The sequence below is a fragment of the Protopterus annectens genome, chromosome 17.part0 (assembly GCF_019279795.1).
Source record: "Protopterus annectens isolate FY-2018-M chromosome 17.part0, PAN1.0, whole genome shotgun sequence".
Taxonomy (NCBI): Eukaryota; Metazoa; Chordata; order Ceratodontiformes; family Protopteridae; genus Protopterus; species Protopterus annectens.
Genome location: NC_056751.1, coordinates 630,684,598 through 630,704,928, shown reverse-complemented (window position 1 = coordinate 630,704,928; position 20,331 = coordinate 630,684,598). Strand labels below are relative to the sequence as shown.

Genomic DNA, 20,331 nt, shown 5'->3' with positions numbered 1-20,331 from the left:
ATTTCAACAATTGGCTAAGTTTCTGGTGTCATTCTAAGGGGATCTAGTATCTGTCTGCCTGGGATGACATGATTGACAGATCTTGATGTAGATGGCCTGCATCTGTCACCCCTTGGCTTCTGGATACTGGCCAAGGCTCTTGCCACCCCTATAGTGCCTTTTTTAGGCAGTGTTCCAAAGACCAAATTACCACTGCAACAGCTACAAACAAATGCAATCTGAGGGTCATGCTGCTCAACGCTAGAAGTCTAAATCTCAAAATGCATTCGCTCAAAGCACTCCTTAAAATGGAAAACATCGACATTTGAGCTGTAACAGAGACCTGGTTCAAGGCAGCAGAAAGCACCCCTACACTACCAGGCTATAACTCATTCCACACCTTTCGGCCCCAGAACTTCGACTGAAGCTCCAAAGGTGGTGGTGTTTCCATATACATAAAAGATGCACACACCTCCAGACTGGTAGCCCAACATAACGCATCAGAGATACTTCAGGTGCACCTAACATTGGGTAAGACAGCGATTCAGGTTGTAGCCTGCTATAGGTCCTCAACCATGTCCCAAGACTCACACTCCATGTTCCTAAGCACCCTGAGAATATTAGGGTCAGACCTAACACTCTCATACTGGGCGACTTCAAATACCTCTCCATTAACTGGGAAAGCTACTCATATACCAATGCACTTGCCCAGCGTTTTCTAGAATCCATTAATTCCAATGCCCTAGACCAGTTTGTTGTTACCCCACTAGAGGTAGCAACATCCTTGACCTGGTCATTACTAACATAGGCGACCGTTGCTCTACACCAATAGTCAATTCCTCCATGGTTAGATCCGACCACAAACTATCACCTTGGAAATCCACACCCCCGCAAAGGTAACCAGCATGAAAAACTTCTCCAACGCTAACTTTTTGCTCCTAAAAACAGAGGTGGCTAACTTCACGGCACCTATGCAAATGGAGAATAGTTGCATGACTGCCTAATCATACACCAATGCACTGTACGAACACGTACAGAAATGCATGGATCTTGCCATACCCAATAGACCCAAGATGCTCTCCTCCAAAAAAAGGAAGACAATCTGGTGGTCCCCTGCCATAAACAAACTCTACAACAAAAGGAGTAAACTGATGCGGAATAAGGTGAAGTCCTAAGACTGGAAAAGCTCCCTTATCAGTCTGAACAAAAAGTTGAGATCCCTCATCAAATCCTCTAAAGCTAGCTATGAAAACAGAATTGCAGCAGATAGTAAAGACAACCACAAGGCCTTTTATAGTTATGTAAAGAATCTGCACAGCAATACCCAGATTTGCTCTGAGCTACTGCACAATGGTACCTCCTATACCGAGTGAACAGATATTGCCAATATACTGGCAGACAGATTCAGTGCCAACTTTACCCCTCATCCCCCCTCAAAGGACCACTCACAATAACAGTCGATTACCAGGCACCCAGTATTACTGCTGCACAGGTTAAAACAGCACTGTCCAAGGCCAAGAATACAGCTTATATGGGACCTGACAATATCCCTGGTTGTGTTCTACATGAACTACAGAGTGAACTGGAACTTCACCTGTGTGCTCTGTTTAATCACAGCCTCACCTCAGGCTTTGTCCCTACCAAATGGTACACTGCTACAGTCATCCCTCTCCACAAAGGAGGAGTGGCTACAGACCCTGGGAACTATCGCCCCCATTGGCCTGATGAGTCTGATATGCAAAGCTATGGAAGCATCATCATGGACCTAATAAACAAGGATATAGGGAATCTCCAAACTCTGGATCCCACACAGCTAGGTTTTGTGAAGTGTAGATCATGCCTGCTCAACCTGGTTGACTTCTCTGAGTCAGTCACCAGAGCTGTGGATGAAGGCAAGGTGGTTCATACAGCCTATCTTGATCTGGCCAAGGCCTTTGATACCATTCCCCACTCAGGAATCATGGAAAAACTCACTAAGTTAGGCATCAACCCCTGTATCACTAGCTGGGTTGCAAACTGGCTCACAGATAGAACTCACAGTGTGAAAGTATCTGCCTCCAAGTCAGACTGTCCACCAGTCATGAGTGGAGTCCCACAGGGTTCAGTCCTGGGTCCTCTCCTGTTTGGTATCTACTTCTTGAAGTCCAGGCCAACACGAAGGGACTCTGGCTGACAAAGTTCACAGATGATTGCAAGTTGGGAGCTATTATTAACTCCCCAAGTGATGATGACATCCTACAGAAAGGCCTCAATGAGACCAACGACTGGTGTCAGAACCATAGCCTTAGGCTCAATGCCAAAAAATGTGTCGTCATCCCCTTTGGGAAATACCCGGTTCCCATGAGTTACCACATCGATGGTAGTCCACTGAACACAGGTTGACAGCAACCTCTCTTTTGACCACCACATTGTCACTGTGGTCACACAGCCCTTCTATGTGGCACATCTCATTACTAAGGGTTTTGCATCCATGAAGAAAGAGGTCATTGCCTCCCTCTACTCTTCCCTCAGGTCAGTCATCGAGTACAATGCTCCATTTGACATGTACCTCACTAGACACCTGCAACAACTGGAGAGGCTGCAAAAGTACCTCACAAAGAGGATCCTAGGCCTTAAACACTTGTCCTATATGGACAGACTCAAAAAACTGCAACTATTCTCTGTCTCATATCGCCTACTTAGAAGAGATCTCTGCTTGACTTACAAAGCCATGTCCGACCCAGCTCTGTTAGAAATGCTACATCTAAAGAAATCCCAATCCCTCTGCACCACACGGTCCAGAGACCTCAACCTCATTACCACAACCAACAGAACATGCTGGAGGGACAGGTTCATAACACAGCGAATGCCCATGCTCTGGAATAGACTTCCCATACACATCAAACAAAGCACCTCACTGGCCCTCTTCAAGAGAAATCTTGATGAGTAGATGGGATCACCCAGCGGATCACACCACAGGCTCTACTCGACAGAGGCACTGGGAACAAATGTCAGGTGGCACGATGCCAGGGTAATTCTATGGGCTAGGCTTTTAAAGGCTCCAGGGCCATTAGTCTTGTATACACCTATGAACCTATAAGAGAACATGAATTTATCTACATTTTCTGAACTAAAAGAGAAGTTTATAACTCTAATTACTATTATTATTATGCGCAATTCACCACCTTTTCTCCAACAGTCACCAGTTTTAAGGGGGATTAAAAGGTACCTACCTAAAATTTGAGTCAAAATTAAGGACAATTGGGGACATACCTCTCAACCTCTTAGCTCATGAAATCTGGACAAAGCATAAAATAATGGGGGTACAAAGGCCCAAAAATAGGGACAGATTTTAAATAGTGCTGTTGTAAACTTAGAATGTTGCTAGAATAGCATGGTTTCTGTTAGTATCCATTTTTCTGAAGGATATGAAGTCCAAAACTCAAATGTATCCGTTTACTTAGTAAGATTTAGTGATTTCAGTTTGACGATTTGCCAGGAACCCACAAATTTTATTATAAATAGACCAAATGCACACCCCAAAAATCTGGAAGGTTGAGAGGAATGATGTGTGTGTCTGTGACAATAGATAAATTATTTAAATCTGAAAAGACAATAGATAAATTATTTAAATCTGAAAAGCGCCCATAGACACGCACCGGCCGCGGTGAATACAAACTCAAAGCCGCAAAAGAAAAACACAAAATTAAAAAAAAAAAAACTGTATTTCCGCTCAATAGGTGGCAGTATAAGCAAATGTTCCACAACAAACCACTGAAGGTGTTCTTTTTATTTTGGTACTCGTTACCGTGACGCGTCTTTAGGACGTTGTTTCCGTTATTCTTAGGTTTTTTTTTTTTTTGCCGCCGTTATTGTGCGACAGTGTGTTATCTAGCTGTTTTGTATTAGTATTGCTATTCTTTTATTCTTCTGTGAAACTACTTGTTTCCCAGGACATTTGTTCAAGTTTTGAAGCTGCTGCCATGTCGTACAACTACGTAGTAACGGCGCAAAAACCCACAGCCGTGAATGCCTGCGTGACAGGTAGGTGCGCCCAAGTGCAGAGTTGCATGGGCATAGTGGGCTATCAGTAATTCACCAAAGCATTGTAGCTGTCAGGATATCATAACCCCGTATCGCCTGTTTACGTCCTCCTCTCACCTTTCCATCGTTTCTTGATGGTGACCATATTCCTCTTAATTTATGCTTAGTTTGAAAAGCAGTGCTTCTAACTTAAGTGTACCCTTTTCCTTAGTACATTAATTTTAATGCATAAGTGTTTGTGAAAGCAGTATTTGTAGCTCAAGTATAACTCCCTTAAGTAGCTGCCATGCAGAAGGATGTGGATTTTTCCAGTCCAGGAAACCGATGTTTTTGTGAATGTTAGAGTATACATTTTTAAGATCCTAGCCCTGTTTGCTTGTATGCTTTTGTGATATTGTATCAAAAACAGAAAGATACACAGTTATATCATTTTTTTCTGATCCGGAATGTTGGGATTGTCAGTTTAGTATGAACCCAAACCAATCTGCCATGCACTATCAACACGTGCATTCATATTGTATGATAGGCTGTCAGGTTTGTTACAATGGTGGAGACAGATCTGTGAAAACTGCTTTAACAGATGCACATTTAAGGGTTGCAGAACTTAATTTTGTTTTATTTTATGGTTAACAGTCAAATGCAGTTTTCCGGTCAACAAATGTCAGTAAATAAATTATTACAAATTGGTCTTTGTCTGTCTTGTAACCATATTTGACTAGAAAGCATTAACTGAAACCCCTTATAGTGAACACCGTTCTCTAACCAGTTTATCATAGGTCAAGAAGTGTTATTTTGTAGTAAACATAGAAACTGTAATCTCATGAACATATTGATATTCTCAAATTAAGGCACTGCTTAGAGAAAGAGATTAGGCATGTATGTGACAGTAGAAAATTATCCATGTTACTTTCCAGATTAACTTGAAATATTAGAAGTAGTTTTGAAATGCGACTAATGCTGCCAAGCCAAGGTCAGCACCATGGTGTAGGGGGATAAAGCCCTATTTACAGTCCAGATGCCCTATGTTTGATTAGTGGCGTTGGCATCTGAGGAATTGACAGGGAAGGATGGATGGGCATTCTTTTAGGTGTTCCCTTGCGAGGAGGTGTAGTCCATAGAGAAGAGCCCTGTACGTAGAACAGGTGAAGGCAAGAGGGGGGGCTCTCAAGAGGGTATGCCACAAATGGGGGGGGGGGGATTCCATGGAATGTTTTGGCTTTATAAGTAGCAGCTTTAGGAAAAGGGGTACTTACGCTGACTGCTTTATTAATAGATTTTTAATCAACAATATGGAAAGGAAGATTCTGGTTGCTGTTGTTTTCGCAGATGTGTTTGTAGTATCTGTCATAGGTAAGTACTAGGCTAGCTGTTTTGTGGTCTGTTTTAAGCCTAGCCAGTTTCCTTATTTGTGCTCAATAACCTATCCCATTTGGTTATAGGTTGGCCTTAGCCATTCCACGGTCAGTAATTGGTCTGTAATTATATATTACTTCTAATAGTAATAACATGGATCACTCCATAGATAATTTGTGGGGACCTATGCATGGGGTAAATCATTTAGGAGTTGCCTTTGTCCATTTAGTAGTACACAGAGGGAAGTCCTGGGGTAAATTTTCATTTTTTTTTTTGGTCATCCATAGATCCAAGTTGCCGTTGAAATTTGGCAGTGATGAGCTTTATTATACGTGGGTGGGAAGTCTGTTCCACAGTAGCAGTATCCTCTGCAAAATATACCTGTCCCTCAAAACCATTTTGTTGATGTTGCAGAAGAGATTTAATTTCTTAGTGAGTATTTCTGTTGACATTTGACTTGCTGATGTGTAGTAAATCCATCAGTAATGAGTCGGAGAATGCCAAGTTATCTCTTGGCAGTTGGTAGGATACCGAGTATAGTGACAAGGCATTAAGTGGATACATATTTGACATGTTGATTAGGACTTGTATCCTTTTTAGTAAGGTATTTCTGTGGGTGTTCCAGTTGTTGAATGTGTCTGGACAGATACATGACAAAGAGGGTATTATATTTAATGATTGGCCTAATGAGGGCTGAGTAAAGCTGAGCAATGATATCTGTAAATCTACACACGTTTCCTGTGTTTATAAACTGTGCAATATAAAAAGACACTCAGTAGATTCATGTTGTATTAAACAATAGACATGGGTCAGGAGATCATTGTCTTTTATTAGCCATGCTGAGTAAACTGAAGTTTGAGGGTGGGACTTGTGAAGTGGATTCATGAGTACGTGTATGGTTGTACAGTTAGTGTTATAAGAATCTCAGCATTCATTTCTTGAGACAGTCTTTTTTTTCCTGTTTTTTACACGAGATTTTAGGGGTTTACCTAAAGTTGTCATAACTGTGTATACTGTTAATTTGTACTTAAAGTAGTCAGGGTTACAACATCAATCCAGAATGATCTATGGAAGTAGTATTATCTATGCTGTTGTATAGAAGGAAGGAGGGGTCAGAGGGCAAGATGGCAGCAATTGGCTACATAGTCCAACTGTTTGTTCTCTGTTTTTGGCTATTCTTGTTTTTCCTTCTTTAGTCTCAGCTGTTCTGTTTTGTATGCTTATTTACCTTTGAGACAGTCATTGTGTGCCCTCCTGTGTAGTTTTGTTTTCTTTTGGTTTGTCACTGAAGTGTCACAGTGAGCAGTTGGCAAATGTCTAGCTGTTTGGATGTTTGGCACTATCTATCTCATGGCTAGTGTTCTTGCTGTGTCTGCCTCTGCTCTGGGTACATAGAGGCAGATGAAAGTGGTTTTGAAAGTGGACATAGACTAAGATTTTTGTGATTTACAGCAGGGATTATTTCCTGTTTGATTATTATTATTATAGTATTAGAGATTGACCAATGCAGTAAGGGCATTGTGGAGCCAGGTGACTATTGACTCAGTTTGGTAATGTAAACCAGCCAACATGAAGTAGTGTGATCCACATCCATTCACCAGAAATCATGTTTTGTCTGATATGGTGACTTACTTTCCATGTAATGAGGTTTGGCTATTGGTGCAAATCTAGAAAACATTCTTGCCATTCTGCTGTGCAGTGTTTAGTATGGCTGTTGCTGTCCCTTCAGCATTGTGGAATTGGTTCTTCATCTGCTCTGTTGTCAGATTTTCTTGAACATGAGGTTGCGAGACTCTGTTTTTGGTTGCTATTATAGTCATAGTTTTCAAATTAGATGTTTATAACATTCTTTGTAGTGTGGTAGTTGAGTGTCGAGTTGGGTGGAAAGAGTATTAACTTGTCATATTGTTCAATGGTTTAGTTCTGTTGTTATTTAAATAACTCTTAATCTTTGTGGCATTTTTTAATTTTAAAATTCTTTACTGTACTCTATTGTTTTTTTAATTACATGCTTATTGGTATGCAAGTTCTAAAGATTTTAAACACTTTAATAAACTTGAACTTCTTCAGTGTCTGGTATCGAATGCAGTTCAGTGTCTGGTATCGAATGCAGTTCAGTAAACTAGCTACCACTGTGAAGAAATCTAATGTAATAACCGTTGACACTGTGCAGTTACTCAGCGTGTTGGGTCCGGTACTTGATCCTCTAAGCAACAAAATTGGACAAGACTTTCCAAGAGGTGTACCTTGATTTATGGTTAATCAGTCTCTTTCCTTTAAATTTCATGTAATATCTAGTGTAGATAGTTATTAACCAGTTCGAGCTCTGCTGTGAAGTTTCTAACCTGTTTACATCTGCATCTAGAAAAGTATTACAACTCTTCTACTCATCCCTGTGGTTCATGGAGGTCCTCCCATAACACCAGTGTGCTTTGCCTAGCTAGATTTGCCATTTTGTCTTTATCGCTGAGATCGCCATTGTTTAATGGACAGGGTTAGCTTGCGTGGGAGAATCATGTTGGTTCTTTTTTGTTTATATTTAATTGCAGTTACATCCCCTTAGTTCTTAGAAACAATGCCCTCAATCTTACATGGCTATATTTTGGTTTTAATTATAGGCAAGATAATTCTCCAAGATTTTCCATACTTAGAATGGAATTCCACCCGATATCAGAAGTGAAGTAAACTTTTCATCATTTTACTTTGGAATCTAAAAATATCTTGACAAGCACTTAAGATTGTAATTATTGCTTTGTCAGTGGAGCAAGAGGTAGCGCACACACCTTTGGTGCAGAAGGTTGTGGGTTGTATTCCCACACAAGCTAGATTGATTGCTGCACTCCTGAGTGTGCTGTGGTTCTGTTGAGACATTAAACCAAGGTTCCATTTGCTTGAGTTCGTGATAGCTCAGGTGGATGTAAAAGATCCCATGGCACCTATCGAAAAGAGAACTTTATTTGCATATTTACAAATGTACAACACTCTCTCTCTCTCTCTATATATATATATATATATATATATATATATATATATATATATATATATATATATATATACATACACACACACACACACACACACACACACACACACACACACACACACACACACACACACACACACACACACAAATCATACTAAATTTTCATCCTTGTTAGACCCTCCTCCTTTTTCCATAATCACCGTCTGATTTTACTTACTATTGTTGCTAAAAATCCATTTGCCAGTAACATCATTTATTTTCCATTCTATATAAACCATATAACATTTGATTTATTCTTTTAACCTATTTACTTCTGTTTTATAATGTCCATATGTAATGATATCCACTACTTTTATGTATTAAAAAAAATCTTTACGTAGTTTTCTCCATAATTTTTTATTCTTTTACATTTCAAAAGTACACATTTCGTAGTTTGTTCTTCTTGACAATGTAAACATATTCTGTCATTTTTCTTATATGGCATATATTCTTTTACTGGCAGTTTATCTATTACCAGTTTCTACAAAAATTTTGATATTCTACTTTCTGATTACACCATCTGTTTCTTATTTTTATATTAGTTTTTTTTTTTTTTTTCATCTGTTAGATTTTACCATGGTTTTACATAGTGATGTTTTATCATTACATTCTTGTACCATACTTTTCTGTATCATCAATTTTTATTTTCCACAAAAATATTGTTTTGGGAATGTTTTATTTCCCCATTTATACACTCTGTCTTTTGCCATACCCCCAAATTTATTCCTCTCTTATTGGGTTTAATTTAGAGCCTCATATAAATGAAAAAACTGCAATAATTCATTTTCAAATACTGTTGGCAACATCAGTACCGAATTTATCAAATAAGCATTTTTTGATTGAATGGTAATTTATATGTTCTCCAGAAAAAAACAGGTTTGTTTTATTTCTTCTTTTGTTTTTCCCCATTGAATTCTACTTGCATCTTTATTCCCAAATTTTATACCCAACACAGAAATTTCATTCATTGTAAAATATATATCCCCAGTTTTTACTGCATCACAGTAGCTTTACTTTTCTCTCTCTCTTTAAAGTCATGTTTATCATGTCTAGACTGGAAATCTTAACCCTTCAGGTGTGTATACCCAGCCTTCTTCATTTTGTAATTTATTTCATGTAATATCTCATTCATAACTAATGCAAAGAGTATACAACTCATTGGACATCCCTGTCTTAACATGACACTTCATTTATACCTCTTGGTTTAGCCAGCCATTTACAGGTATTTATACTTTATACTGACATACATAATTTCCTAAGTTGTATTGTATTTGTTCATTACCCATAACATTTAATGTCCAACTGTCAAATACCTGATTAATTTCTCCTATCTTGATTTTCACTTATTCTTTTCTGTTCATAATATTGTCAACAATTTCTGTATCACTAATAATTCTTGACAACCCTTCCCCTTTATACTATATATGCTGTCTTCCAGAATATTTTCCATTTTAGTTTCAAGTGCTTTTTTTTTTCATAAAGATATTATTATTATTCACTACTGTTGGTCTCCAGTTTTTTTGTCTTCTTTCTTCCATATGAATTTAAGTATTCTACCACATAATTCTTTATATATAAAACCTTCATTTAACCATTCATTCAAAATCTTTAAAAAATATACATGTTTTTGCCAATTCTTTAAGTTTTTATACATTTCATACCTTATTCCATCTGGGCCTGCAGCTGAATATATATTTACTTGACCTATACTTTATCTATTGTATTTAAAGAAATCTCCTTTCCAACTCTTTATTCTCTTTTTCTGGTAGCTTTTTTACTTTCCATGTTTATTTCACTGCTTTCTTTTTTTCTTTAAACATTGTTTGTACATATTGTACTATGCTTTTCATAATCTTTCCCGAGTTCTTTCTATTTCTCCTTTTACACTTTATTTCTCTCATTGCAGTATCATTTTCCTTTACTAATCTTCTTCTTTTCCTTGTAAAAAATATCTTTGCTTATATAACTATTCTTGATTTCTTTCATATAATTTTTTTCTTTGACAGAGTAATTTCTATCGCTTGGTTCTAAATCTTCCAAAGCATCATATGGTCTTTTATAATATTCTTTCTCTACTTTTCTCATGTCATATTGCCACTGTAAAAATAAACAATTTTATATATCATCCACCATTCAGACCAATTTTTATATATCATCCACCATTCAGACCAATTTTTATATATCATCCACCATTCAGACCAATTTTTATATATCATCCACCATTCAGACCACTTTTTATAAAAAGTTCTCATAGTAATATGATGTTTACATATTTGTATTACTAATCTTTCCTCCTTCATTCCATGCTTTCTCATTTATCCTTTTTATTCCTTTTCATATTTGTATATATTTATGCTTTCCTTTATCTGTAGCCATATAGCAAGATTATCAAAAAAAATCCCGTTTCAGCTACCTCCCCTTCTTCTATAACTAAACCTTCTGATAGTATAAATAATCTTTCAATTTTTATACATACCAGTTTTGTAAGTCCATGATTTTTTTTTTCCCCAGAGTTTTAACTTACCACATCTTATAACTTCTGTTTAATATTTCCTTTATTTTTATGCTTGCCTCTTAAATCACAATTAAAGTCTTCTGTTATATTTGTATTTATTACTACATAGTCTAAAATCTGATGAAATAACCTTTCCCTTTCTTTACCATTAGTTTAAGCATATAATGTTAGAATTCTATGTATTTGTTTCTATTTTAAGTCTACAATGGTTAATCTTCCCATGTTTTACTAAAGTAACATCTGATGTTGTAAATCTTTGTTCATACATTACAGATAGGACCTTGGTTCCAACCTCGGAACTGATACGGCCATTTTCCAGCTCGCACAAGCCAAAACCTCTCAGCTAAGAACCTACCCACAATGCCCCCTCTCCTAGATACTCCAGATCTTGTTTTCCGCGTTCCTAGTCAGACATGTTAGCCATCTCTTTCAAAGCTAAGTAGTAAATTGCTGTTTTTATGACAGTTTTTCTTCTAAATTACTAAATTTTTAGTCAAGTTAACCTTTTCTCACTGTTGCCTATAAACTAGCCCTATTTCCTACTCTTTTCCTTGGTAATTTAATTTTTTACCCTTTTTGTTACTGTCCCTCTCCTGTCTTTGACAGGCCTTCCCTTTTTACTAGTGGTGTTCCTTAACATAACATCACTGGTATTTTCTTCCTTATTTTTTTCTATAGGATAGCATTGTTTCCTTACCATGTCAGACGAAGCTAAGTTGGGTTTTAAACAGTGTGACAAGTGTGGACGTAAGATGCCTAACTCAGATTCACATGTCAGTTGTGTCTACTGTTTGAGTGTGGATCATATTAAAGCTGATTGTGACATTTGTGCTAATTTTAGTAATTGGACACTAGCAAAAAGTCAGAATAAACTTATTTTAAAAGGTTTACTCAAGACACCTTTCTCGGAGGCTCTATCTGGGTAGGAGGTCTCACCCCCTCCTAAGACGGAAAAATGGAGTTACTCTGTTCCTGCACCTCCGTCAGTTATGGAACTGAGTCGGCTCAGTGCTTCGCCGGCGCCCTCGGTGCAGACCTCCTCGGCACTAGGATCTGTTTCCTCTCCCTCGGTGCCGACCATGGTATTCACTCCTATTTCGGTTGCAACCCCAGCACCACTGATTTTGATGCCATCCTTGGTTCCCACATTGACTCCAATGACTTTACATGCCTCAGCACCATCCCTGGCCACGGTACCGATAGTTTCTTCGGCTCCAAAATTCGAATACCTGCCAAGGACAAGATATTCTCCAACTTATGACCTTTTCTTGGGGTAGAGGTTTAGTCCCTTTCTAGAAAGACCTGATTCCCCTTCAGCAACCTCCTTTAGATCCACTAGGAGTTTTTCTGAACTAGACCTAGTGCGGGTTGTGGACCTGCTTCTGGCAGCTCGGGGATTGCCCATTCTAACTAGACCTTCCGTCCTTCCTGGCTCGGAATCTTTTACCTCATCTTCCCCTGCTTATCCTCCTCCAGCATCCACCCTGTTCCCGGTACTGATGTCCACTTTGGTACATACTGTCTCTGCTCTGACAGCTGTGTCTCCCCTGTCGGCACCGTCCACCCTTGCTGCATCGGCTGTGATGAAGCCGATGCTTTTTCAGAGCGGTGCTTGGACCGTCTGTACCTTGGTACCTAATCCGGCGCCTATTTTCTTCCTGGCACCGTCTATGTCCACGTCTCCGATGGCTTCCAGTTCTCTCGGAACCCCTCAACTGGAGGTGTGCTCGAGTGGAACCCCTTCTCCGGAGTCCTCAGAAGATCCCACTGGAGACCCACCCCGGAAGAAACTGTGCAAGAGGAAGCACCTTGACTCCCTGGAGGAATGTATCACAGAAGACACTGACTGTGATGAGGGAGAAGGGTCCCCATGTTTTCCCCAGACAATGTTTCATTCGGAGACCTTCTCAAAATCCTCAAACAGCAGGGGGAATGGAAGCCCTCTAACCCTTCTTCTGAGGAATTTGTGTTTCTGCAGGCTTTCTGTGCCCGGCCATCTACTTCCTGGGTGACCCCACCAGCAGATGATCTTGTTAAACTAATTGTGCAGCATGCCTGGAAGGCCCGGACCATGGAGAGATTAGGGAAGCGGACCTATGCGTCGGTGACCTTTGCCATTCGGTCGCTGAATTATCTGGCACACTTTGCTTGACTCCAAAGAGACCTAATTTCTGAAATGTCTTCCTCTTTGGACGGAGTACTGCCTGATGAGATGCGTGGCACTGCTGCCTCGCAGCTGGCTACCCTTGAATCCATCTCGAACTTCTAGATGCGTTTGATATCTCACACCACCGATGGGGCAGCTCGAGCTGCTGCATCTGGTGTTGTCATGAGACATAATGCTTGGATGCGATTGTGTGACTTCGCAGACCCTTTTAAATCTTCCTTCCTCAATATACCTGTCGACAAATCTGCACTTTTTGCACCCAAGGTACGAGATGCACTTGTACGTAGTGAGAAAGACGGAAAGACCTTGTCTGCTGTGGGCATACGCTTTTCCAACCCCCAAAGGTCCTACTCCAGGAACTAGAAGGGAGGAAAGATATGGTTCAAGAAATCCCAAGGATCCTTTCGTGACACCCGTAGTGAACAATCTCTCCGGGGCAGAGGGGGCAATGCATGGAAGACTCCCCTTTTGGGGTAGAGGGGGTCCGTGTAACCAGGGAGCCAGAGATTTTCTCCGGCAGACCCTACCAGCACTTCTGAGCAGCTGCCCGATTGCTTTCCTTTGGAAGCAGTCGGGGGTCGTTTTTCTCTGCATCTACCAGCCTGGCATCTTATTACTACCGATGTTTGGGTGCAGGGAATAATATCCAGAGGCTACCAAATACCATTCGACTTAACTCCCAGACCCGTCAAACGAATCCCTGATGTACCATCCAATCAGAGGGAATTAGCAGCCTTAGAAATAGAAAAACTGCTAAGAAAAGGAGTCATCCAACCAGTCCCACCAGACCAGACAGGATCCGGGTTTTACTCGAGGTTCTTTTTAGTGCCAAAAAAGACAGGGGACTGGAGACCAATCCTGGATCTCTCAGCCTTCTGAACAAATATATCAAACCTCAGAAATTCCAGATGGTTACAGTACAGTCCATTTTTCCCTTCCTAGGGAGGGACAATTGGATGTGCTCTATAGACCTGTAGGATGCATACTACCACATAAAGATGGATCACCTCTCCCGGAGGTTTGTCTGCTTCCGGCTGGGAGCCAATCGCTACCAGTTCAGGGCACTGCCATTTGGTCTCTTGACAGCCCCCAGAGTGTTCACCAAATGTATTGCAGTTGTGGTAGCCCATCTTCGACTACAAGGATTCCAGGTGTTTCCCTATCTAGACAACTGGCTCCTTACTGCTCTGACCAGGAATCTCCTAGTCCACAGCCTCTCTTACACTCAAGATCTCACTCTCCGCTTGGGGATTACAGTCAACAAAGACAAATATCAGATGTCCCCAACGAAGACACTGGAATTTATTGGAGCGGTCTTCGACACAACATCCTGTCAAGCATCCCCCCCCACAGGCTTTTGAAAATAAGACACCAAATTCAAGATCTTCTTCCTCACGTGTTTGTACCAGCACATCTTCTACTGCAACTCTTGGGCTCCATGGCAGCTGCCATTACTTTAGTACCACTGGCGAGACTGCACATGAGAATCCTGCATTGGCTCCTTTCGGTTCAGTGGTCATTGTTAACCCACCCACTCAACCACATGATTACGCCTTACAAACCGTTGCAAGGAAGAAATGCTATGGTGGATGGAGCCACAAAAGAATCTTTGGTGTCGACCATTCTTTCTTCCCCAACCCACAGCCACGGTGACCACGGAAGTTTCACTGTTAATGTGGGGGGGGGGGCATTTTCAGGGAAAGACTGTCCAAGGCACCTGGACCCCCATCGAGGCCGATTTGCACATAAATATCCTGGAACTGAGGGCAGTTCTCTTAGCGTTGCAAGCATTACATGTATCCCTACCCTCGGGGACCATTGCAATTCAGTCAGACAACATGTCCGTCATCTGGTATATCAACAAGCAAGGCAGAACCAGATCCTATCCCCTGTGTCGGGAAGCCATGAGGATTTGGCACTGGGTGATGGCTTCCAGTCGCTTTCTTATAGCAACGCACATTCCCAGAAGTTCCAACCTTTATTGCGGACAATCTGATTAGGAACATCCTGATGCCTCACGAGTGGTCCCTTAACCCTGTAATAGCAGATCGGATCTTCCAACATTGGGGCAAGCCTTGCTGCGACCTGTTTGCTTCCCCCCTGAACTACAAATGCAGGAGCTATTTTGCTTTGATCCCCCCTTAGGGGGAACCAACGAGGGACGCTCTAATGCGCGATTGGCCCTCGGGTCTTCTGTATACCTTTCCCCAGTTTCCCCTCATTCCAGAATTTCTCCAGGAAGCTCAGAGGTTGAAAAGCAAAGTGATCCTCATTGTTACCTACTGGCCACGTCAAGTCTGGTTCCCGTTTCTGTGGCCTTATCTGATTCACAGCCCATGGATCCTGGATCATTCCCAGGACATGTTATCCCATCCTCAGGGATTGATCAGTCTGAACCTGCACAGTCTCAAGCTCACAGCTTGGTCCCTCCACTTCCAGTGATTGCCAGGCTGCCCGACATCTCATCTCCTGTTCATGAAATTCTTCTGGCCTCTCACAAACCTTCCACTAGAAAGGTTTATTCTAGTAAATGGACTAGGTTCTCTATTTGGGCCAAAGACCAGAACTTAGACCCTTTCTCTATGCCTATTCAAAATATTCTATAATACCTGACTACTCTTCTACATGTAGGAGCCTCAGCTTCAGTGATCACTGTACATTTAGCAGCTATCGCCAATTTTCATAATGGTCTTGATAATTTTTTAATTGTCACACTGCCTGTGCAAGACCTTTTTGAAGGGAGTATTACATGTTAAACCTCCGGTCAAGCCTCCCTTAGAACCCTGGGACTTGACTACTTCAGTCTCTCCCTTCGAGCCCTTTGATTCATGTGATTTGAAATTTTTGTCATGGAAAACCATACTTCTAGTAGCACTCACCTCAGTGAGAAGAGTATTTGAGCTGCAGGCCTTGAGTGTCAAGAGTCCTTACTTGATCTTCCACATGGATAGGGTGTCCCTTCGTACTGACCCTTCTTTCTTGCCCAAGGTCATTCCTGGCTTTTCCATTAACCAATCTATTGACCTGCTGGTTTTCTTCCCAAGGCATTCTAATAGAGGGGAATACCTTTTGCATACCCTTGATGTGCACCGGCAGCTTCGTTGTTATTTGGACAGGACTAAATCTTTCAGAAAAAACAGACCAATTGTTTGTGGCCTTTGCAGGACCCAGATTAGGTAAATCTGTTTCCAAAGTGACCCAGATTGGGTAAACCTGTTTCCAAAGTGACTTTATCCTCTTGGCTTAGAAACGTCATTACCTTTATTTACCAACAGAATAAGCTACCCTTAACTTCCAGAATAAAGGCTCATTCTACCAGATCTATGGCTACTTCTGTAGCTTTTCATTCCAGAGCCTCTGTGGATGATATATGTGCAGCAGCCACTTGGGCAAGACCTCATACCTTCATATCTCATTGCAAATTGGATTTGGCCTCCAAGGGATGAGCATCTTTTGGTTCTATGGTGCTCAGGAATATCCTTCCTTAGGGCCACCCAGGACTCAAGTAGTTGGGGACTTTGTCCTATCTGTAATGTATGAACAAAGATTTACAACATCAGATAAAGAAGTTGTCTTACCATAACGTTCCGTCTGTGTTGTAGATCTTTGTTCATTCATTACTTCCTGCCCTCCTTCCCCCTGCCTGGATTCCTGGTGGACATTAGGAACTCCTGGTTAGGGTATTTGCCCAGACAGAGCCTCCTGCCTTTTTTTCCCTATTACCACATCTTTTATCTAGGGTGGGCAAACTCGATCTGGAGTATCTAGGAGAGGGACATTGTGGGTAGGTTCTTAGCTGAGAGGTTTTGGCTTGCGCTAGCTGGAAAACAGCCATATCTGTTCCGAGGATGGAACCGAGGTCCTATCTGTAATGAATGAACAAAGATCTACAACACAGATGGAACTTTGTGGTAAGACATAACTTCTTTTTTATCATTATTGACTCCTTTTTAATATTTGGGGTTGGGGTGTCATGTTAACTGTCACCATCTTTCTCAATGCAGTGGTACACTCCTGCTTTCTTCGACACTCATGCCTGACTGTCACAGATCTTCTGTCACACAATCCATCTACCTCTTTGCTGGATGCCCTTGTTTTTTTCTTTTTACCTTCTTCCTGTTTGTCCCAAATCTTCACCAGATTGTCTTCTGCTTTTCCTGCACATGTGCCTGAACACTGTAATCTGTTCTCTTTGATCTTTTTTGCAATTGAAGCTACTTTGGTGTCTGTTCTTACATCCTCATTTCGTCATCTGCCCCACAGTGAGCATCCTATCTCCCGTCTCAGGTACTTATTTCCATCACCTCTAGCTTCCTCATGTGCTCTGCCTTTATTGCCCAGGTTTCTGTACCATAGAGTAGTACTGGTTGCACCACTGTTTTGTGCACCTTATTTTTCAGTTTCTTTGACATTCTTCTGTCATACTCTACACCTGACACACTCTGCCAGTTGGCTACGGCCCCTCTGAATCTAGCTTTGACTTCTTCATTCAGGCTTTCCTTCTCCTCAACCACTCCTTCCAGATACCTGAAGCTGTTAATTGTTCCACTATCTTCCCTTCTATCTCAATTCTCAACTTCTTCTGATTTCCCCAATTTGCTGCCATTACCACTGTCTTGTCTGTAGTTAGTTTCATCCCATGTGCCTTCAGTTTTGCATTCTGTTCCCCAAGTCCTTGCTCAGAGTCTGCCTGCAATGCCACATTGTCTGCATACAGGAATGTAGTTGATCTGTCCCCTCCAACCTGTTTGCTAATGTAGTCCACCGCTATGAACACCAGTGCGCTCAGAGCTGAACCGTGATGTACATTTACTGCCCACAGGGAACCTTTTCTGTGGGACCGAACACTGTTCGTAGTTGATCATTGGGTTCTTGTACATACCCTGCACTAATTCTACCAATGTTTCTGGGACTTCACACCACCACAGTTTTGCCCAAGTCAGCTTTCTTGGGATTTTGTCGTATGCTTTCTCCAAGTCTAGGAATACCCAGTTGAACTTTCTTCTTATCTGTAGATTCTTCTCCGCTATCTATCTTACTGCAAGACAGCAGGTCAGTTTTGCTGCATCTTGATCAGAATATGAACTGCTTATCTCCCATCTTACTTTCTACTGCTCTCCATATCCATTTACTAATCACCCTCTCCAGAACTTTCATGCGGTGTAACAGGAGTTTGATATCTCTGTACTACCCACAATTGTGGATGTCCCCTTTGTTCTTGTACACTTGCACGAGTATGCTTATTCTCCAGTCATCTGGTATATACCTTTCTCTCCACACTGCTATGAGTACCCTCAGGAGCTATTTCTCCCCTATCTCACCTAGCATATTTATCGTATCTGCTGTGACCTTGTGAGCCTGCTGCTTTCCCTGACTTTATTTATTTTCCTTAGTGCTATTCTTATTTTTTCTTGGGTGGGCTGCTCTCCTTCTCTCATTTTAGGCTGTGTCTGGGGCAGTGCAGGCTCTCTGGGTTTTTTCATTTAGAAGCTGCTGGAAGTACTCGCCTTTGATGTCCTATGGGCTGGTGACCAGGTTGTTGCTAGCATCCCTTATGAAGGGTGTCTGTCTTTTTTATCTTTGCCTTGCTACCTGATGTATTTTCTGTGTGCCACCTACTGAGTCATTTTCCAGAAGATGGTAGAGAGTTTCCAATGGCCCTATTCTTTACTATTGCAACCCCTTTTCTTAACTTTTGTGTTAGCCAGCCAGTATTTCTTCCTAGCCCCGCCCGTCTTTTCTGTCTTCCAGTTTTTCTTGCATTCCTTCTTTCTTTTGATGATATTCTGGACTTCTGCATTCCAACACCAGCTTTCCTTAGATATCTTATTTCCATACCTGGCTCGGTCACATATCTGTTCTGTAGTCCTGACACATGCTGTTTTGAACTGTTGTAATTTCTCTCCAGTCAACTTCCAGGTCTTCAGCTTGGTTTCTGTTGATCTTAGAGCCTACTGTTACCACTGCTTGCACCTGATTATGGTAACCAGTGGTTTATGCTGTGGGCCTGCTGTTTCTCTGGGAATGACTTTGCAATCACTGATTCTACCCCAGTCCCCTTTCCTTACGAGAAGGAAGTCTACCCGAGTTGCATGTTGGCCACTCTTGTATGTGATCTTGTGACAGTCTCTCTTTCTGAACTATGTTGGCTCAAGCCATTTGCCAGGTAGAAGTCTAGAATGACCTTCTCCTCTCTATTCCCATTCCCCCAACCATGTGGACCCAGGCAATTCTCATATCCTGTTCTGTCTGTCCCAATATGTGCATTCAAATCCCCCGTTATCAACACCAATTCATGCTGTCCTGCTTTACGTCCTACGACTGCTGTCTGAATGCGCACTTTTTTCTCTCACTATCACAACTCTGCTGTGGGGCATAGGGTGAGATTGAGAACTGCCCTGTCATTATACTGGAGTCTGATAGCCATGAGTCTGTCACTAAGTCTGATGATATCCCTCACTGCTTTCTGAAGCCTGCCTCTCACCATAATTCTGACACAGTTTCTAGCCTGTCCTCCCACTGAATGGTAGACTCTGGAGTCCAAGCCAAGTGGCTTTGCTGCACTGCCCTTCCATCTTGTCTCTTGGATACATGGAATGTCCAGCCTTCTCTGTACCATTATACCATCCATTTCCAAGATATGTCCTGACTCTAGCAGTCTTTAGTTGTTAGTAAATCTAACATATTTCATTTCCCAAGTTCCGGATTATCTCCCCTACAGTTTCTCTGTTTGTAATCCTTCTTTATTTGTTAAAAATCTTGTCTTCTAATATAATTACATCTAAGTCGCATGTATTGTATCCCTCCAAAATTCCTAATCTTCTTACTATATTCTTAATACTATTCAAATTTACAGAAAGCACTCTAAAATTTTCATTTTCCCTTTTCCTTAGATTCATGGTTTAATAAGTTCATAGCTATTTACTATGCTAGCTTCTAGCTTCTTTAATAGGCAATTCTAAGCCTAACCAATTTTCTTCCCAAAGGTGAAAAACCTTGTACATTGTATCTGTGAGTTAGAAACCTTAACCATTGTACCAAGCCCCAACCCTTAGGTGTGTGTGTATATTGTTTTTGTACTTATCCCTTTAAATTTTCTTTTTATTTTACCCTTTTAGTAATATCATTTTTTTTCCTTTTATTACTTCCCAGTTTATCGTCTTCATTTATTTCAGAACCTTCTTCTTTGTCCTCTCGATTTTTTCCTTATCTAATGTTTTCTTGTATCTTTACAACTTCTAAAATACCTTTTGTTCATTTTTCCACCTCTGT

General features: G+C 41.0%; 1 protein-coding gene across 1 annotated transcript in view; it reads left to right on the top strand.

Annotated features, from left to right (window-relative positions):
- Positions 1-3,790: 3,790 nt before the first annotated feature.
- The window catches only part of DDB1 (damage specific DNA binding protein 1), a 2,836,764-nt gene continuing 2,820,223 nt past the window's right edge, over positions 3,791-20,331 (top strand). Inside the window, exon 1 of the mRNA XM_044059793.1 lies at positions 3,791-4,002. Within this exon, the coding sequence (XP_043915728.1) occupies positions 3,942-4,002 (61 nt within the window). The 5' untranslated portion in view covers positions 3,791-3,941. The remainder of the gene's footprint in view (positions 4,003-20,331) is intronic.